Source organism: Nyctibius grandis, chromosome 29 (assembly GCF_013368605.1).
Source record: "Nyctibius grandis isolate bNycGra1 chromosome 29, bNycGra1.pri, whole genome shotgun sequence".
Lineage (NCBI taxonomy): Eukaryota > Metazoa > Chordata > Aves > Nyctibiiformes > Nyctibiidae > Nyctibius > Nyctibius grandis.
The window spans coordinates 5,996,890-6,017,285 of record NC_090686.1 but is presented as its reverse complement, the minus strand read 5'-3'; the positions used below and the strand labels follow the sequence as shown (position 1 = coordinate 6,017,285).

The window sequence follows — 20,396 nt, the reverse complement described above, 5'->3', positions numbered from 1 at the left end:
CTGGGGAGAGAAGGAAGGACCCAAGTGACATCTCCAATCCCCTGATGCAGGGAGGTGTTTCGAGCAGTGTGAAGCCGCTCCAGCTCCAGTGCTGATCTCACCCTCTGTCCAGGATGGTTTTGGGTCAGGATCTCCTCCAAATCCTACCCCCATGCCTGACTCCTGCCCCTGCAAAAGCTGGAGCGATGGGGGACAGCCACCAGCCCAATATGCCTTACAGCAACGAAAGAGCCACGCTGAGGTTCTGGGGAACTCTGTCTTTCAGCAACGTGCCCCCAGGGAAGGTGGTGTGGTGGGTTGACCTTGGCTGGCTGCCAGGTGACCCCCAAGCCATCACTCCCCATCACTCCCCATCACTCCCCCTCCTCAACTGTACAAGGGGGAGAAAATATGACAAAATGCTCGTGTGTCGAGATAAGGACAGGGAGATCACTCAGCAATTACCATCACAGGCAAAACACACTCAGCTTGGGGAAATTAATTTAACTTATTGCCAGTCAAAATCAGAGACATAAGAACAAATCTAAAAACACCTTCCCCCCACCCCTCCCTTCTCCCCAGGCTCAACTTGACCCTTGACTTCTCTACCTCCTCCTCCCAAGTGGCACAGCAGGATGGGGAATGGGGATTGTTGTCAGTTTATTATGCACTGTCTCCGTTGCTCCTTCCTTCCTCTTCACCCTGCTGCAGCATATGGTCCCACCCATAGGAGACAGTCCTTCACGAACTTCTGCAGCATGGATACTTTCCACAGGGTGCAATCCTTCAGGAACGGACTGCTCCACCACGGGTCTCCCATGGGGTCACAAGTCCTGCCAGGAGCCTGCTCCAGCATGGGCTCTCCATGGGGTCACAGCCTCCTTCAGGCACATCCACCTGCTCTGACGTGGGGTCCTCCATGGGCTGCAGGTAGATATCTGCTCCACCGTGGTCCTTCACCACAGGCTGCATGGGCACCATCTCTGCTCCAGTGCCTGGAGCATCTCCTCCTACTCCTTCTTCAGTGACTTTGGTGTCTCCGTAGCTGTTTCTCTCACATATTCTCACTTCTCTCTCCCAGCTGCTGTTGTGCAGCAGTTTTTACCCCTTCTTAAATATGTTATCACAGAGGCACTACCAATGTCGCTGATTGGCTCAGCCTTGGCCAGAAGCGAGTCTGTCTGGGAGCTGGCTGGAAATGGTTCTGTTGAACATGGGGGCAGCTTCTGGCATCTTCTCACAGTAGCCACCCCTGCAGGCCGCGTACTACCAAAACCTTGCTACTTAAACCAAATACTCTCTGCCAGGGGCCTACAGAGCAAATCCCTGGGGGTTACCACAGGAGGAGGCGAAGGCCACCATGGGCCGGGCTCAGCCAACATCTCCTTGGGTGTCAGGATGCTGCTGCAGCCAGGAGGGATGACTTCACACCCACTCAAATGCCCCTGGCACTCACAGCTGCTGGCCAGAGCGCCCCAGCCCAGCCCTCCACCAGCCACACCACCTCCCCCTGGGGAGCACACCCGGCCAGGCCCTCCCCAAAACCTCAGCACCAGCCTCATTGGCTACCAGGGCCGTCCCGTGACACCAGCACCACCAGAGCTGCACAGGCAGAGAAGCCCTGGGGAGAAGTGTGCAGTCACAGCTCCCGTGGCCCCTTCCTCCTCCGGCTACACTTGCTTCTGCACACTTGCCACCAGCACCATGCAGCACCCTCGCCTCTTCCTCTTCCTTCTCCTCCTCCTCCCTGGGACGTGGGCAGATCGAGAGGGTAAGTGGGAGCCCTGGCTCACCCCCACCTGCTCCCAACCCTGCACTGCGGGACCCCACAGAGGTGGCCAGGGGTGGGCACAGACAGGCCACTCTCCCCATCACCAAGGGGCCACCCCCCACCCCACAGCACCCAAAGGTGCCCCATCCCTACCCACCTGCTCGGGGTTCCCTGCCCCACACCACGCTGCCCAGCCCAGCACCACTGGCACTAGGGTTCAGGCACCTGAGCAGCCAAGGGGCAAGAGGTCCCTCAGCCAGGCCTGGGGTGCCCCCAAAGACAGGGAGCCTGTGGGCAGCAGGGGGTCTCAGCCCCTCACGCACAACAGCCCTGCACTGGGCTCCAACCCCTTGAGCAGGTCCTGGGCACCGCCCTCAGCCTGTGGGATCGTTTCTCTTGCAGTCGAAGGGTCCCTCGATCCTCTGCATTCTCCCCCTATGAAACAACGCTCGTAGGTTCCTCCCGCAGCTACAACAAGCCTTTACCTGCATCCTCAGCCTGTGTTTCCCACTCTGGGGGGCAGGCACTCACTGTGCCCTGGCCAGGGGGGCAACCACGCTCCAAAACAGGCTTCACTCCGCCCTGCTTGCTACCACAGCCTCATCCAGCGCTGCAGCATCAAAGCCAGTCTCCTGCCTCCTCTTAGGGCTCGGTTTTGAGCACTGCCTGGAAGCCTCTAAACTGGGGTGAAATGCCCCTCCCTCCCCGCCCCCCTGCTGTCCCTGAAGCAGGGTTCTTTCATCCGGTGTGCAGAACATCAATCAACACACTGAGCCGAGATATTTATTTCAATTCTGCAGAATCAGGTGCCGGGCACTGAACATCAGCCAGCACACCTTTTGGAAACATACGCCACCTTTTACACAAAAGGATAACAATTAAGAAATAGCTGATTGGTCACTTACACAAAAGTTTATCCGCGCGTGGCCTAATTTCAATTTAACTCATTGAACTAGGGTTGTCCTACATTATCCTAGGGCTGTCCTACGTTTGCATCTTAAATCTCCTCCTAGGGGTGTATTCGTTAGTATTAAGATCACCTAAGGTAACTTAAGTTCATACTTTCATCCTAGCAGCTGCCACTAAGCTACTGTTTAACTTTGCAGCCTGCTGCAGTTCCTGCTAAAACAATGGCTGGTCCCAAAGCAGGTACTTATAGGTCTTTGTTTTAGGGACTTTCTATTCTCATTGTCATGGTTTCAAAGCAGGCCATCACGGTTGTCTTATTCCCTCTGATACCACCCCCAGCCCCTGCGCTGTGTGCAGGTCTCCAATGGATCCAGGTCCTGGCAGAGGTACCGCTTGCCAGGGGAAGCATCGCCCCAAACCAGCACCGAGGTCCCTCCTGCCATCCCTTCTACACAGCTAAATGACAGCTCCCAGAAGGTCACACTGGGGCAGTGGATGGCTGAAAACTGGAAATTAGAGGAGAAGCAGGGAGAGACTCAGAGAGGCTCAGAGATGCCGTGGAAGACAACTGCAAATGGAGTGAAACCAGGGGACTTTCCCCGCCCTGCCCATCTGCCCCATCTTACCCTGCCTGTCCCCAGGGGCACTGCAAGCCACCCTTCCTCCCGGGGCCGCCCACCAGCACTGGAGCCGGCAGTCCCCTGACCTCCTCCTTCTTCCTCATGCACCTCAATGCTCCTTCCTCTCCCCTCTCTCCCCACAGGCTCTTATAAACTCCACATTTTCACAAGCTTAGCCTTCTACAACACCAGCTTTGTGGACGCTGCTGGCTGGGCCACCCTGGAGGACATCGTCTTTGCTGCCCTGCAGAAAGACACCTGGAACATCCTCTACCTCCAATCATGGGTCTACCCAGCCCTGCCTGCAGCAGAGTGGGAAAACCTGAAGAACCTCTTCGGGGTCTACGTGCAGAACTTGATCCTCGCCCTGTCCAGTGATGCCAAGCTTTACCAGACACCTTGTGAGTACCAGGTGCTCAGCATCTCCTTGCCCAAGGCAGGGAGCTGTGAGAAGGAGCTCAGAGCCACCACCACCAGCTTTCCCAAACCAGAGCTGGCAGGAGGGCAGGGAATGGGCTTCATTCTGAACCAGCAAGACCCCCAAACCACCTTGTGCTGTGCGGAGGTCACACGGGGCCATCCTGGCCCCCAGCACAAATCTTGGCCATGTTAGCTCCATTTACGCCCTCACCGCAGCCCCCCTACTGCTCTCCAGACATCCCAAATCCCACCAGAGAAGTCATCGGAGAAAGTGGAGTACAAGGTCAAAGGGGCCTCTCTGCTCATGTCTGTGGGACGGGACACACAGAGCAAGCGCCTGGCCCCACATGCTGGTGCAGGGCTGGTTAACCAAGGACAGGGCGCCGGGCAGAGTGCCACCGTCCTCCTACTCACCCGCACCCCAAGTCCTGTCACTCCCCCAGAGCTGTGCTTCATGCTTTGCAATGGCTCCTGACCCTGCTGTGGGCAGGATGAGCTACAGGGCTCAGGACAGGTTTTCATCTGGCATAAAACATAGCAGTGACATGGTGGAATAGAATATAAAATATAAAATATAGAATACAGAAGTTTAGTTCAGTTGGAAGGGACCTACAACGATTATCTAGCCCAACTGCCTGACCACTTCAGGGTTGACCAAAACTTAAAGCCAATTGTTAAGGGCATTGTCCAAATGCCTCTTAAACATGGACAGGCTTAGGACATTGACCACCTCTGTAAAGAAAAGGTTCCTAATGTCAAGTCTGAACCTGCCCTGAGGCAGCTTTGAACCATTCCCAGGTGTCCTGTCCCTGGATTCCAGGGAGAAGAGCTCAGCAACTCCCTCTCCACTTCACCTCCTCAGGAAGCTTCAACAAGTATTGCTCCAGTGTTTTCTTCAGACCTCCTCTTGCTATGAACATACCTAAAAAAGCCTTTCTTGTTGTCTGACACAACACTGGACAGTTTGAACTCTAATTGAGCTTGGGCATTTCGTGTCTTCTCCCTGGAAGAATGACTTGGGGTGCAGAAGCAAGGGGGAAAGGGCTGTGCCCAAAGAAGCAGGTGCCAGGCTGCAATTTTGGGCTGCAGCTCCAGCTCAGACTGCACTCCTGATGCCCATCATCCCCCGCCCCAGACCCCTTTGTGTTCCAGGTCAGAACCGGCTGCGACTTGTATCCCAATGGCTCCTATACCAAATTCTATCTTCTCGCCTACAATGCTCACAACTTCGTCAGCTTCGACGTGGACAACGGCCGCTGGGAGAGGCAGCAGGAAAGTGAGCTGGCGGCGCAAGTTGAGAGGCAGTTTAACACCTTCATCGGCTTCTCTGAGACCGCACAGCACCTCCTCAATGTCACCTGTGTTGACCACATGAAGAAATTCATTGAGTATGGGAGGACAGCCCTGGAGAGACAAGGTGAGACCACCCCAACCCTGGCATGGTCACCCCAAAGCCCCCCACGCACTGGGGCCAAGCGGTGCCCCACCAGGGCTCCCCCCCAACCTTGGCTCTCACCCCCCAGAGCTGCCCGTGGCCACGGTCTTCGCCCGCACACCCAGCCCAGACCAGCTCCTCCTGGTTTGCCGCGTCACCGGCTTCTACCCGCGGCCCATCAGCGTGGCCTGGCTGCGGGATGGCCAGGAGGTGCCGCCGGGCCCGGCGCTCAACACCAGCACCGTCCTGCCCAACGCCGACCTCACCTACCAGCTCCGCAGCATCCTGGCCGTGGCCCCCCGTGACGGGCACAGCTACGCCTGCCGCGTGCGCCACCGCAGCCTGGGCACCCGCAGCCTCCTCATCCCGTGGGGTAGGTGCCACCCATGGGGATGGGATTCAGGGTGTTGGCAGAGGCCCCTGGCCCCATGCAGGTGCCTGGAGGATGGTGGGTCAGGCTCCAAGGGCAGCTCCTGCCACAGCCTCCTGTGCACCCACAACCGTTCTCTCTCCTCTCTCCTCCAGGCAGCTCCAAGGCAGGTCTCAGTGGTGGCATCACCATTGCAGTGTTGCTGGCCGTGGCTGCAGCCCTCGCTGGGGCCATCTGGTGCTACAGACGCAGGTGAGGTCTCCATCTCCCCCTCACCCAGCTGCACCAGCCCCGTCGGCTCCAGGCCATGGCAGGTGGGGGCTGCCTGGCAGCCCTTGTCCAGCCTCACTTACCTCCTCCTCTCCTGCAGGAGCTGAGAGCCCAGGACACACCACACCAGGGATGCCCCAGGGCCACACAAGCCCCACACACCTCCCTGATAATAAACTGCTAATTAACACCCCCACGCATGTGGGAACTCCTGGTGTGCTATGCCCAATGCGAGCACAGGGCATCACATGCCTCCTGCCCACCCCAGGACAGATGGGAAGAGCTCTGCTGCAGCCCAGGGGCATGCCAACACTCCTCATCCCGGAGTGAAACACTGGGACAGCCCCCCAACACCAACAGGGTGTCCCTGGCACCAGTCCCTTGTCCTGGGGAGCACCAGGCTCCCCACAAAACAGAAGGACTCAGCCACTGCCAACACAAGATGGGGCAGCAATGCGGCGAGGGAGGACCATCTCCCTCCCACATACCCCTCGGAGGGGCACATCAGCACCTCTGCACCAGCCCCCAGTCCCTGGGACCAGGAGATGGTGACAAACAGGCACAGGACCAGCACACAGCTTGGGGGAACGGGGAGCCCAGGCACTTGGCCAGCTGGGGGAATGGGGCTCGCCTCCCCCATGGGAAACACAACCGGGCAAACCCGCCCGGCTCAGTGCTGGGGCAGCAGCACAGAGGGGACAGAGGCTGCTGTGCCATGCAGGGCCGGGCGCTCTGGGCGCGAGTGGTGGCAAAGGACATTCCGTCAGGGACAGCGGATGCAGCCCGTGGGCAGGCGGTACCCCCACCTGCACCAGGGGCAGAAGAGAGGGGTCAGTTCACCCCCACCGCCCCGGGTGTCAGGGTGCCGCCATGGCCGCGGGGGACCCCCCCTGCAGCCAAGGGGACGGCCTTGCCCCCACCCAAATTCCCCCAGCACTTGGGGTGCCCCAGCCCACCCCTCACATCCCATGTGAGCCCTGGGCGAGGGGCTCCCCCTGTCCTGCCCACCCCGGCACTGGCCCTCGCACCCCTCCTCATCCCCCTTCCCGCTGTATCCCCAGCAGGCCCCTTCCCCCGCACCTCTCCCGCTCCCCACACACCCCCAGCCCTGGCGCTGGCCCCTTCCTCAACCCAAGCTCCCGTTCCCTGTCCCCTTCCCCAGCCCCGCCTGTCCCTGTGAGCCCCTTCCTCCCCCCCACACGTCCCCAGGGCCCTGCCCATGGCGGGGAAGGGCAGATGAGGGGCGAGGGAGGTTGGGGATGGGCGGACGAGCGCCGGCCTGCGGGGACCCCCAGACCCGACCCAGACCCCCCAGATCCCTCCCAGTGGCCCCTGGCCCCATCCAAACCCCGGCCCCCCCCACGCCAAGCACCCCCAGAGCCTCCCCCAACCCCTAGCTCCCCCCCCCCCAGCACCGGGGCGGCCGTGGATGATCCAAGGGGTGTTCCCATCCCAGTCCTCGCCCGGACCATCCTCCCAGGTGGAGCCCATCAGCCACCAGCTCCAAAGGCCCCTTTCTGCCCTGCCCCACGTCACCCCGCTGCCATGGCATCGTGCCGTGGTGCCCAGGGCTCAGGGGGTGGCCCTTGCTCTCAGTGCTGGGGGTCCCCGAGCTGGGGCTGTGACACCCCATCCCCTGCGCCCCGCTCCCCCCGTGCTCCCTCCATCCCATACCCCAGGGTCCTCTGCCAGGGGTGAAGGCAGCAGACACGCTGCACTGCAGTTGGGTCTGCGGGGAGGCCCTTCCTTCCCAAGGAGCCCCCACTCCCACATGGGGACTCTCCTTCCCCGAGCAAGACGAGGAGCCCAGCCCATCGTGCCTGACCAAGGGGTTCTCCAGCCATGGAGGACAAGCGCTGTAGGCACTGTGTGGGAGATCCCAGGGGACACGGAGGAACCACAACAGCAGTCCCTGAAATAGGTAAGCACAGCAACAGCAAGAGAAGGTCCATGCAATTCCTCACTCTTGGAAGTGAGACCAGCTCCCTAGTGCGCACACATGTGCTCAGCAAGCTTGACTGCATCATCGGCTTCTTCAAGCAAACCTTTGGAAAAATTGCGCATGCCTTCATCATCAATATGTGATAATTTAAACTTAAGCTTCTTGAACATGCCCAGCACAATGTCCTCCAGGGCTTTCAAAAGAATGTCCCAGGAATTCACCTCTCGTACTGTCACACGATGAAAAAAATACCCTGGAAAAAGGCAAGACTTTAAAAATAAATTGTCTCCCAAGACCGCAGTGCTTCTTTGAGCCTTTTCCTGCAGCTTTTACCCCAGTCTAAGGGCTGGCGTATGGAGCCAGGCTGTGATGGAGCTGCAGCAGCACCCCCCCATGCCGCGCACACAAACCAGAGAAAGGCGCCACGAGGCACCCAAGGAACATCTGGGCCCTCCTGCGTGGACCGTCACTGTGGCAGGGCTGGGGCTGTACCCCCCCACATTTCTGGAGGCTGTGCGTAGCCCAGGAGTAGCAGTGAGTCTCTAGGACCCTTACATACAGCATCTATCCCAGCCCAGGAGCAGCAGCAGTGCTCAGGGAGCCTTGCACACAGCAGTGTGCCAATCAGCTGGGAGAGCGGTGGGGACCAGGAACATGTGCCCATGTGATGCTCCAGTCAAGCAGCAGCATTCCCACTAATGGTATACCAGCAAGGCCCTGGGATGCAGGCACACAGCTGTGGGCTCAACCAGTGAGCTGGTGGAGCTCCTTGGAGCAGTGGTTCCATCCCCAGGAGACTCAAACCCTCGCACAAAGCAGCATTTCTATCTCTGGGGTGGCGCTGGGGACGCTGGCTCACAGCAGTGTGCCCAGACGCAGTGCACTGGAGGGGCTTGCGGCTGCATTCACAGTGTTCGTTTCCATCATGGGTGCACCAGCGGGATTTGGGGCCCTTGTACACAGAAGCTCTCCTATCCCTGCCAGACAAGATGGCTCAGGGACCTTGCGTAGCATTTTTCTCAAGAGCACTGTAGCAGCAGCTCTCAGGAAGCCTCATACATAGGAGTGATCCCATCAGCATGAGACCAGTGGTGACTGAGGACCTGGGGACTGGTTGGTGCAGGTGATTGTGATGTTACTTGTGGCTGAGTAGCTCATAGGGCAGGAGCAGAACCTGGGTCGTGTTGGTGCTTATGCTGTCACTGGTGGGTGAATAGCTGATAGGGCAGGAGAAGGCACCTGGCTTTTGTAGGTGCTTGTGAGTTCACTGGTGGCTGAGTAGATGACAGGGAAGAGCAGGCCCATGGCCTGTGCTGTTTCTTGTAAGCCCACTGGTGGCTGAGAAGCTTTGCAGGTTGGGAGAATTGTTGCACATCTGGTTCCAGTCTGGTTGCTTCTGCAGGTGCAGCAAGGGTGCAGGAATCCCATTATTTCTGCTATGGGTTTGGGGAAATTTTTATTGTAGCTCTTGTGGTAAATTAAATACACTTTTGTGTTTAAGTTTAGAAAGAATGCCAACAATGCGTTGGACAGAGTCCTACCACTGTAAGCTGTTCTACAAGGAACAACTCTGCCTTGTAGGTGCTTGTGTGCATGTCTCAGCACACATTGTGAGAGACAGGCTTAACAAATGCAAAAAAATATACTGCCTTTTTCAAGCTGGTTCAGTGCAAGATTGCTTTGGGCAGTATCCCTGTTGATCCCAGTTTGACACTTCAAACCCATCTTGGGTGAAAGCTTATCCCACAAGTATGTAGAATAAGCAATCAAATTCTGTTTTACTGTCCAATATCCTAAATATGTAACTGTGCATTAAAGTCACATTGTTGCAAACTTGCCTATCAGAACATTCCTTACAAATCTGGAAAAATGTTTTTTGCATTATAATTTATCACATTTTTAAGCTTGAATTTATGCTTATAGTTCTTGAACTGGAAGTAATTTGGGGGCTTGACTGTGGTATTTAAGCACAACCCATTACAAGAGATAATGCCAAGCAGCTGTGATTCTGTCTGGCCATGGAGAGAAACACTGTGCATGTGAAATGGGGGCCTAGAGATGGGCTGTGTCCTCGGAGGCAAGTCTCCGTCTCCCGGATGCTCTGCTGTCTGCTGAGTGTGCGGGGAAGGACCTGATGTCTTTCCTGGTGCAGCATTTAGCTCTGATTGCTCTCTATGTTGGGCGGAAGGCACAGATGGGGTTCGAACACCTGATCTTCAGTTTACAAACTGTCCTCTGCTTGGGGAAAGAAGGAGCAAGGGGTGGGCGTTCGGAATGATGGCGTTTGTCTTCCCAAGTAACTGTTAGGCGTGATGCAGCCCTGCTTTCCTGGAGATGGCTGAACACCTGCCTGCCCATGGGAAGTGGTGAATGAATTCGTTATTTCACTTGGTTGCACATGCAGCTTTTGCTTTACCTGTTAAACTGTCTTTACCTCAACCCATGAGTTTTCTCACTTTTACCCTTCTGATCCTCCTCCCCATCCCACTGGGCAGGAGTGAGCGAGTGGCTGTGTGGGGCTGAGCTGCTGGCCAGGCTTAAAGCACAACAGTGCCTCTGGCCTGTGTTTAGACTAGGAGTGCTTTAGAAAGGATCTTTCTACTGGGATCAACTAGATGGGTAACCTTGTCATAGAAGGAAATTAAGTTAGTGAAACAGGACTTTCCTTTTGTGAACCTGTGCTGGCTATGACCAATGACTCTGTTGTCTCTCAAGTGTTTTTCAATAACTCCCAGAACAACCTTCTCCGTAATTTTACCAGGCACTGAAGTGAGACTGCCAGGCCTGTAATAACCAGGGTCTTCCTTCTTTCCCTTCTTGAAAACTGGAACAACATTTGCCAGCTTCCAATCAACTGGGACTTCTACAGACTCCCAAGACCATTGAAAAACAATGGAGAGAGGTTGCACAATAGCGTTGGCCATCTCTTTCAGTACCCTGGGATGAAGCCCAGTGGGCCCCATAGACTTATGCACATCCAGCCAGAGCAGCAAGTCTCGAACATGTTCAGAGTTGGCTGGGAGTTTATCATCCCCCCCCAGTCACAATCTTCCAACACAGGACTTGAGGAGTCCCAGGGCCAAATGGTGTCAAAGACAGAGGTGAAGAAGGCATTAAATGTCTCTGCTTTGTCTACATCCATATTTGTGAGGTGACCGACCTCATCAAGTAACAGACCAATGTTATCTCTTATCCTCCTTTTGCTGTTAACATATTTTTACAAGTCCTTTTTGCTGTCCTTCACAGTGCTGGCCAGCTAGAACTCTAATCGAGCTTTGGCTGCATAAGTTTTCTCCCGACAGCGAAGTGACCAGCATTCGTGGATCCCAATACCTTCAAAAGCAGCTTCCCGGGGGACCTTGCTAACTAGCTCCCTCAGCAGCCCCAAGTGTGCTCTCCCCATATTCAGCGCCAAAGTTTTGCTGGCAGTTTTTCTCCTACGGCCAATGATTTGAGACTCAACTACTCTGTGGTCACTGTGACCAAGGCAGCCACCAATCACCACTTTGCCCATGGGAGCCTCTCAGTTTACAAACAACAAATCTAGGAGGACACCTTTCCCAGTCGTTTCCCTTAATACCTGCACCAAGAAGTTATCTTCAACATTCTTCAGGAACTTCCTGGACCTGTTTGTGTCAGCTGTATGATATTCCCAGTTCTGGGAAGTTAAAGTCACTCATAAGGACAAAGGCAGCTGATCTAGAGATATCCCTTAATTCCTTGTAGAATAATTCATCAATGTCATTGTCCTGGCTGGGTGGTTGATGATAGACTCCCATAACCTCCTCTTTATTTGCTTTCCCCTTAATCGGAGGCTCTCAACCGTGTCATTGCCAACGCAAGCACCATACAATCCAACCCTTCCCTTACATCAGTGCCACCCCTGGCCTCGCCTGCCCTGCCTAACCCTCCTGAACAGCCTATAACCGTTCATCACAGCAACTCAGCCACAGGACTCATTCCCACTCGGTTTCACTTATGCCAATGATGCCGTAGCTCTGGGACTGGGCCAAAGCTTCTAGCTCCTCTTGTTTATTCCTCATGTTGTGCACATTAGTATAGAGACATTTCAAATGTGCTCCAGTGTACTCAACACATCGTGGAGCAGGCTGAAGGACCTCATTAGCACACTGTCCCTCAAACACTAGCGTGCCACCCCCAGGCTTATCTCTAGTGAGCCTGCTTTTATCCCTTCCCCCCTTCAAATCTAGTTTAAAGCTCTTTCAATGAGCCCTGCTAACTCCTGCACAAAGGTCCTTTTCTACCATTGACCTCCTGGTGTCATGTAGACTGACCCATGATCAAAACAAGAAAAATTCTGCCAGTGACACCAGTCACAGAGCCAGGCATTGATCATCTGGGTCTTCTTGGTTCTTCCCTCGTCATTCCCTGCAAATGGAAGGATAGAGGAAAACACTACTTGTGCTCCTGATCCCTTAACCAGTCATTCCAAGGCCCTAAAGTCTCTTTTGATCACCCTTGGACTTATTATTGCAACTTCATGATTGCCTATATGAAAGAGCAATAATGGACAATACTCCAAGGGCTGTACCAGGGTAGGAAGTTTTCTCGTCACATCTTTAACCCAGGCCCCAGGGAGGCAGCAGACTTTCCTAAGAAGTGGGTCAGGTCAGCATATGTATTATGTTTATACAATGTATGTATCATATGTGTTATGAAAGCAATTTTAATAATATGTAGCCAAGAACTCGAAACTTTACTCCTATCACGAAGAAGAAGAAAATGATGAGGTGGGAGCAACAAGTGCAAAGATACGAGACAAGCTTCCTCCTGTGAATGCCTTTGTGTAACTTCACATGCAAGGGAGGTACAGTTAATCCTGTCTTTAGCTGTCTGGAGAGCAACTGCTGCTGATCCTGAACACCAAGGCTGGCCCCAGCTCCACACAGCAGAAATGAGAAGAGACATTTCCCAGTTCCCCCTGGTGCATCTCTCCTGGGCACTGAAGAGGCAAGCTGCCCAGCCTGTGTGCGACAGTGGCGTTCTGAGTAGCGAACGGTTAAGGGGCAGCTGAGGGGTGAGAGCAATCCTGTGTTCCGCAGGTTCAGACCCCTCTGTCCTGTGTTATCCTGAGCAGCATTAGCAGCATAACTCTGACCTACGAGGAATGGCTGAGGGAGCTGGGGGTGTTTAGCCTGGAGAAGAGGAGGCTCAGAGGTGACCTTAGTGCAGTCTACAACTACCTGAAGGGAGGTTGTAGTGAAGTGGGAGTCGGCCTCTTCTCCCTGGCAGCTAGCGATAGGACAAGAGGACATAGCCTCAAGCTTTGCCAGGGGAGGTTCAGGTTGGACATTAGGAAGAATTTATTTTCAGCAAGGGTCATTAGACATCGGAACGGGCTGCCCAGGGAGGTGGTGGAGTCACCATCTCTGGATGTGTTTAAGAAAAGACTGGACATGGCACTTAGTGCCACAGTCTAGTTGACAGAGTGGTGTCAGGTGAACGGTTGGACTCGATGATCCCAGAGGGCTCTTCCAACCTGGTTGATTCTGTGATTCTGTGATTCTTCCTCTGCCGAGCCCTGCCATGGCTGCACCTGGGAGCATGGAGGCCTGGAGAAAAGGGAAATGTCTTCGTAGCTGATTTTACTGTTGGAGTCCTAAATGTGCTGCATACCACATTGATCCTCGTTTTACCTGTTGTCCGTGGGCTTGAGTACTTGGGTCCAGGGTGAACTTGCTTTGCTTGAGTGAACTGGGGCCCTATGGGCAATGAGATCTCCAGGTCCTCTCCCAGGTCTTGTCCATGCTGGAAGGTGCTTACAAAGCCTACGGCAAGGGAACAAGAGTTACTAATGGGCCTCCCTGAAAAAGTCTGGATTTTATTTCTTTTATTTTTTTTCTCTTACCATTAAAATTTCTCTGCTTTGTCCCTGTACCATCTGAGTCCTGTATCACCAAAAAAAAAAAAAAAAATCTATGCTCTTTCAAATCTCCGGGGGCTTGAAGGCTGCTTCTCAGCCGTGGAGGCAGCTCTTCCACTCATCCTAACTTCAGTATCACTTTTCTGCTCAGCTGAATTTCTCTCCACATAGTGTCTTAATATTCAACGATTCCCCCCTTGATATTTCCCAGGAACCTTGTATTGTCCTAGGAATCATCCTTTCTCCTGTGGTACTCCAGGTAACTGCCTTTCAGGAGGTCATCAGTAACGTACCCTTTAATACCACTGCTACCATCTTACTGCGGAGTTCCTGCTGCACCTCCTTGTCTTTTCTACTCAGCATGGCAGGCTGACAAAATGATTTGAGATAATATTGCAGATGCCATTGCAGGTGCAGAGGCCACTAAAGAGGCAGATGCCATTGCAGGTCACACTACAGATGTAATTGCAGAAGCCAATGCCAAAGCAGATGACATTGCAGATGCAGATACCATTGCAGATGACATTGCAGATGTAGATACCTTTTCAGGTGCAGATTTCATTCCAGATACCATTGCAGATGCCATTGTAGGTGCCATTGCCAAAGCAGATGCCGATGCAGATGCAATCACAGATGCCATTGCAGATGCCATTGCAGAAGCTGATATCATTGCAGATACAATAGCAGACGCACACAGTGTTGCAGATGACTGTGCAGATGCAGATACTGTTGCAGATGCAGGTACGAGAACAAAGGCAGATACAGTTGCAGATAATGATGCAGATACTGGTGCAGACTTAGATACTGTTGCAGACAGATGCCGATACCATGGCAGATGTAGTTACCATTGTAGATACCACTGCAGATGCCACTGAAGATGCCATCACAGATGCAGATACCAGTGCAGATGCCATCACAGATGCAGATACAATTTCAGATGCAAAAGCAGATGGAGATACCATTGGAGATGCAGATACCAGTGCAGATACCAAAGGAGATACAATTGCAGATGCAAATACCATTGCAGATCATAGAATCATAGAATGGTTTGGGTTGGAAGGGACCTTAAAGATCATCTAGTTCCAACCCCCCTGCCACAAGCAGGGACACCTTCCACTAGACCAGGTTGCTCCAAGCCCCATCCAACCTGGCCTTGAACACTGCCAGGGAGGGGGCAGCCACAGCTTCTCCGGGCAACCTGGGCCAGGGTCTCACCACCCTCACAGCAAAGAATTTCTTCCTAAGATCTCATGTAAATCTCTCCTCTTTCAGTTTAAAACCGTTCCCCCTCGTCCTATAAATACACACCCTTGTAAAAAGTCCCTCTCCAGCTTTCCTGTAGCCCCTTCAGGTACTGGAAGGTGCTAGAAGGTCTCCCGAGAAGCTTCTCTTCTCCAGGCTGAACAGCCCCAAGTCTCTCAGACTGTCTCCATAGCAGAGGGGCTCCAGCCCTCTGAGCATCTTCATGGCCTCCTCTGGACCCGCTCCAACAGCTCCATGTCCTTCTTGGGGGCCTCAGATCTGGACGCAGCACTGCAGGGGGGGTCTCACAAGAGCAGAGTAGAGGGGCAGAATCCCCTCCCTCGCCCTGCTGGCCACGCTGCTGGGGATGCAGCCCAGGACACGGTTGGCTTTCTGGGCAGCCAGCGCACATTGCCGGCTCATGGTGAGCTTCTCGTCGGCCATCACCCCGAAGTCCTTCTCCTCAGGGCTGCTCTCAATCCATTCTCTGCCCAGCCTGTATTTGTGCTTGGGATTGCCCCGACCCACATGAAGGACCTTGCACTTGGCCTTGTTGGACTTCATGCGGTTCACACGGGCCCAGCTCTCCAGCCTGTCCAGGTCCCTCTGGATGCCATCCCTTCCCTCCAGCGTGGCGACCACAACGCACAGCTTGGTGTCATTGGCAAGCCTGCTGAGGGCTCACTCAATCCCACTGTCTGTGTCACTGACAAAGATGTTAAACAGGACCAGTCCCAATACTGACCCCTGAGGAATACCCCTCGTCACTGGTGTCCACTTGGACATCAAGCCATTGACCGCAACTCTTTGAGTGCGACCATCCAGCTAATTCCTTGTCCACCGAGTGGTCCATCCATCAAGTCCATGTCTCTTCAATTTAGAGACAAGGATGTCATGCAGGACAGTATCAAATGCTTTGCACAAGTCCAGGTAGATAACATCAATTGCTCTTCCCTTATTCACCAGTGCTGCAATCCCATCATAGAAGGCCACCAAATTTGTCAAGCACTATTTGCCCTTAGTGAAGCCACGTTGGCTGTCACCAATCACCTCCTTGATTTCTGTGTCCCCCAATATATTTTCCAGGAGGATCTGCTCCATGACCTTGCCGGGCACAGAGGTGAGGCTGCCTGGCCTGTAGTTCCCCGGATCTTCCTTTTTTCCCTTTTTAAAAATAGGAGTTATATTTTCACTTTTCCAGTCAGTGGGGACTTCACCAGACTGCCACGACTTCTCAAAAATTATGAATATTGGCTTAACAATTTCATCCGCCAGTTCCCTCAGGACCTGTGGATGCACCTCATCAGGTCCCATGGACTTGTGCATCTTCAGGTTCCTTAGATGGTCTCGAACCTGATCTCCTACAGCGGGCGCTTCTTCATCCTTCCAGTCACTGCCTCTGCCTTTTGCGACTTGGGTGGTGAGGCTAGAGCACTTGCAGGTGAAGACTGAGGCAAAAAAGTCGTTGAGTACCTCAGCCTTCTCCATATCCTGGATGACCAAGTCTCCCATTTCCTTCCAGAGAGGGCCCACATTTTCCCTACTCTTCCTTTTATCACTGACATACCTATAGAAGCATTTCTTGTTGCCCTTGACATCCCTGGCCAGATTTAATTCTATCAGGGCTTTAGCTTTCCTAACCTGGTCCCTGGCTGCTTGGACAATTTCCCTGTATTCCTCCCAGGCCACCTGTCCTTGCTTCCACCCTCTGTAGGCCTCCTTCTTGTGCCTGAGTTTATCCAGGAGCTCCTTGTTCATCCATGCGGGCCTCCTGGTGTTTTTGCCTGCCTTCCTCTTTGTCGGGATGCATCGCTCCTGAGCCTGGAGGAGGTGGTCCTTGAATATTAACCATCTTTCTTGGGCCCCTCTTCCCTCCAGGGCTTTATCCCATGGTACTCTACCAAGCAGTTCCCTGAGGAGGCCAAAGTCTGCTTTCCTGAAGTCCAGGGTAGTGAGATTGCTGTGTTCCTTCCTCGCTGCCCTATGGATCTTGAACTCTACCATTTCATGGTCACTGCAGCCAAGGCTGCCCTTGAGCTTTACATTGCCCACCAGCCCCTCCTTGTTGGTGAGAACAAGGTCCAGCATGGTACCTCTCCTCATTGGCTCCTCTATCACTTGAAGAAGGAAGTTACCATCAACACATTCGAGGAACTTCCTGGATTGACCTAACACTACCAAATCCACCACTAACCCATGGCCCTCAGCACCACATCTACACGGCTTTTGAATCCCTCCAGGGATGGTGACTCCACCACTGCCCTGGGCAGCCTGTTCCAATGCTTGATAACCCTTTCGGGGAAGAAATTTTCCCTGATCTCCAACCTAAACCTCCCCTGGCACAACTTGAGGCCGTTTCCTCTCATTCTGTCGTTTGCTACCTGGGAGAAGAGACCAGCCCCCACCTCGCTACACCCTCCTTTCAGGTAGTTGTAGAGAGTGATCAGGTCTCCCCTCGGCCTCCTTTTCTCCAGACCAAACAACCTCAGTTCCCTCAGCCACTTGTAACTCCTAATAGTGCCTGGGGTGCACTATTATGCTGGGGTGTATCACCAGTATCGAGATGGTGAATGTTCATGTAAAGGTTTGCTCGGGGTTTTTTCAAGTGCGTCGACAGTCCTGCAGAGAGGAGAAATGCACAACATGGTGGAGAGAAACCCAGTGATTTTTTGCCCCTGCCCCCTTGCCCTCATGTTTACATTGATTCTACAACAAGGCAGGAGGCTTTTTAGGAAAAGTGCAGTGAAAACAGAGCTGGCAGTGCTAATTTCACCCAAGAATGGGACATTCTTTAAGTGGTAAGATACCTGCTGTTTTGCTTTATTCATGGGAGGATTTTAGGAGTCCATTTTTGCTCTTGGCTGCCTGTACCTTGTTCCCTGATGTGGATTTAGTGGGATGTTGTGGAGTTGGAGCCTCTTCTCTAGCACACCAAGCCCTAGGGTGGGAGACAAGTAGCACAACCTCCAGTTAAACACACAGTACAGTACACTGAAGGAGTTGCAGTGCAGTGCTCTAGGACTTAGGTTATTTTCAGAGAAATTAACAAGTCAAATCAAAAGAAAAAAAAAAAGAAAGGGCGTAGATGCTCTCAGGGTATTTGAGATGTGGTTCATCAGACCCATTTTGTCAAAAGTGAACCAGAGTTAGACCAAGTGTGAATTGGCATGATTCAATATAATTTATTTCTGGTTTTGAAAATTCCAGGAAGTCATCTGAGCAGTTTGTTTCTCTTTCCATATTTCTAAATAGATGCAAGGTAAGAATGAGTCACTGACTAAAAATAAAAACAAGCGTCTTATCTTTTTGTGTCCTTAAGTAGAAAGTGGGATGTGCTGCTGCATTAATCAAGCTGTGATTCGAAGTCCTCTGTAGGTGGGAGCCCTGATGAAGCTCTCCTTTCTCAGGCAATTTTCCCTCTCTCAGGAATTCTTCAGCAAGAAACAGAAACCTTTGTTAAGAAACTGTCACAGGGAATATCTTTGATGGGCTCTTGCTTTCTATGTACACACGAATCAAATTGTGATTTGCCAAGGCTTCCCTGAGACAGTTCCTAATTTTGTGGGTACCTAGTGCACCATAGTAGAACAAAGTATTATGGCCCCTAAATATTTTCTGCTGTTGTCTGTATTTCACCATGCCTGTGCTCAGATCCTGTATCTAAGTTTTGTCCCATTAGAGTTAGACTTTTATTTTTCAGCCCTATTGGTCATGGCCTGCTGTCAAGAGCTGTTACAGGTAATAGAAACTGCAAAGGAGCAGAGGGGTTGCCAGACTGAATGTCACCTGCCTCACAGCCGGCAAAGCACTGCACTTGGATACCATCCGACAAGTCAGCTCAGGGGTCCTGTTGCCTGGAATAGTAGCATCACCTGAAGGGAGGTTGTAGTGAAGTGGGAGTCGGCCTCTTCTCACAGGCAACCAGCGATAGGACAAGAGGACACAGCCTCAAGCTTTGCCAGGGGAGGTTCAGGTTGGACATTAGGAAGCATTTCTTCTCAGCAAGGGTCATTAGCCATTGGAAGGGGCTGCCCAGGGAGGTGGTGGAGTCACCATCTCTGCAGGGGTTTAAGAAAAGACTGGACATGGCACTTAGTGCCATGGTCTAGTTGCCATGGTGGTGTCAGGGCAATGGTTGGACTCGATGATCCCAGAGTGCTCTTCCAACCTGATTGATTCTGTGATTCTGTGATTCTGTGATTTGCCTATACCATGGTAAATCACAGCAAGCCGCCTAATGATTTGAGGAAACAAAGTATGAGCCCTGATTATGTGTTGTCTTTTCTCCCCCCCTTCCCTCAATGCTGTGCCACTATCAACCACATATACAAAACATCAAGATTAAACCAGCTTTGGGGAGAATCCTTCTTCAGTCCCCATGACTCCTCTTGGATGGGGTCATACAGAAGGGATGTTTGCGCGCTGGGAACCGTTTCGCTGCATGCAGTGGTTTGTCTGCCATCTAGTGTCCAACAAAACGTGCTGGTGAGATTAGACTGTTACAGCCGCAAAGTGACATTCAGGGGCTTGGCTTTTTAAAAATGCTTCCTGCATTTGGCTTTACCAGCTTGTACAACGGGACCAGTACGACTTGCTTGTTTAACATGGACCCTATGACTGAGTAAGATGCTCTAATATCAACTGACTTTGTAATTTTGAAAGTATCACAGCATTACCTGGCCTTGTTTGGAGATGTTGTAACCTATTATGCTCCCTGTGGTCTAATCAGTAATAGATCCTTAAGGTACAGAGCCTCTGCAGTTGGAGTTGTAATTAATCAATCATCATATTTTTTAGATGTGGAGGTCACTAATTCATTTTTAAAAAGGGTAGAAAAGAGGACCCTGGGAACTACCAACCTATCAGCCTCAACTCTGTGCCTGGGAAGATCATGGAACAGATCCTCCTAGAAGCTGAGGCACATGAAGGACAGGGAGGTGATTCGAGACAGCCAGCACAGCTTCACCAAGGGAAAGTCCTGCCTGACCAACCTAGTGGCCTTCTATGATGGAGTGACTACATCAGTGGACAAGAAAAAGCTACGGATGTCATCTATCCAGACTTCTGTAAGGTGGTCGCCCACAACATCCTTCTCTCTGTATTGGAGAGATACAGATTTGGTGGATGCACTGTTCGGTGGATGAGGAATTGGTTGGATGGTCACATCCACAGGGTAGTGGTCAACGGCTCAATGTCCGGATGGAGATCAGTGATGAGTGGTGTCCCTCAGGGGTCAGTATTAGGACCAGTACAGTTTAATATCTTCATCAATGGCATAGACAGTGGGATCGAGCTCACCCTCTGCAAGTTTGCAGATGACACCAAGCTGAGCAGTGCAGTTGACACACCTGAGGGAAGGGATGCCATCCAGAGGGACCTGGACAGGCTCGAGAGCTGGGCCCATGAGAACCGCATGAAGTTCAACAAGGCCAAGTGCAAGGTCCTGCACCTAGCTTGAGGCAACCCTCGGCATCAATACAGGCTGGGGGATGAAGGGATTGAGAGGAGCCCTGCGGGGAAGGACTTGGGGGTACTGGTGGATGAAAAGCTGGAC

General features: G+C 52.9%; 1 protein-coding gene and 1 long non-coding RNA gene across 2 annotated transcripts in view; one reads left to right on the top strand and one right to left on the bottom strand.

Annotated features, from left to right (window-relative positions):
* The first annotated feature begins 3,389 nt into the window (after nt 1–3,389).
* Nucleotides 3,390–5,939, top strand: LOC137674531 (antigen-presenting glycoprotein CD1d-like). The gene is made up of 5 exons (XM_068419974.1): nt 3,390–3,680; nt 4,835–5,116; nt 5,223–5,507; nt 5,660–5,756; nt 5,875–5,939. Exons 1-5 carry the CDS (start codon nt 3,392–3,394, stop codon nt 5,879–5,881), a joined length of 960 nt encoding a protein of 319 aa, XP_068276075.1. The 5' UTR covers nt 3,390–3,391; the 3' UTR covers nt 5,882–5,939.
* A 7,076-nt stretch (nt 5,940–13,015) lies between these two features.
* LOC137674546 (uncharacterized) overlaps nt 13,016–20,396 on the bottom strand; it is a 32,869-nt gene continuing 25,488 nt past the window's right edge. The window contains exons 2-3 of the long non-coding RNA XR_011049830.1: nt 13,374–13,505; nt 13,016–13,289 (exon numbers count right to left, since the gene is read on the bottom strand). This is a non-coding gene — a long non-coding RNA (uncharacterized lncRNA). The remainder of the gene's footprint in view (nt 13,290–13,373; nt 13,506–20,396) is intronic.

Bases quoted from the DNA above. Each gene is read 5' to 3' on its own strand.
- LOC137674531 (XM_068419974.1), top strand. From the start codon at position 3,392: ATGCTCCTTCCTCTCCCCTCTCTCCCCACAGGCTCTTATAAACTCCAC. The intron at 3,681-4,834 runs GTGAGTACCAGG...CCCCCGCCCCAG, and splicing joins CAAGCTTTACCAGACACCTT to ACCCCTTTGTGTTCCAGGTC. The intron at 5,508-5,659 runs GTAGGTGCCACC...TCTCTCCTCCAG, and splicing joins CAGCCTCCTCATCCCGTGGG to GCAGCTCCAAGGCAGGTCTC.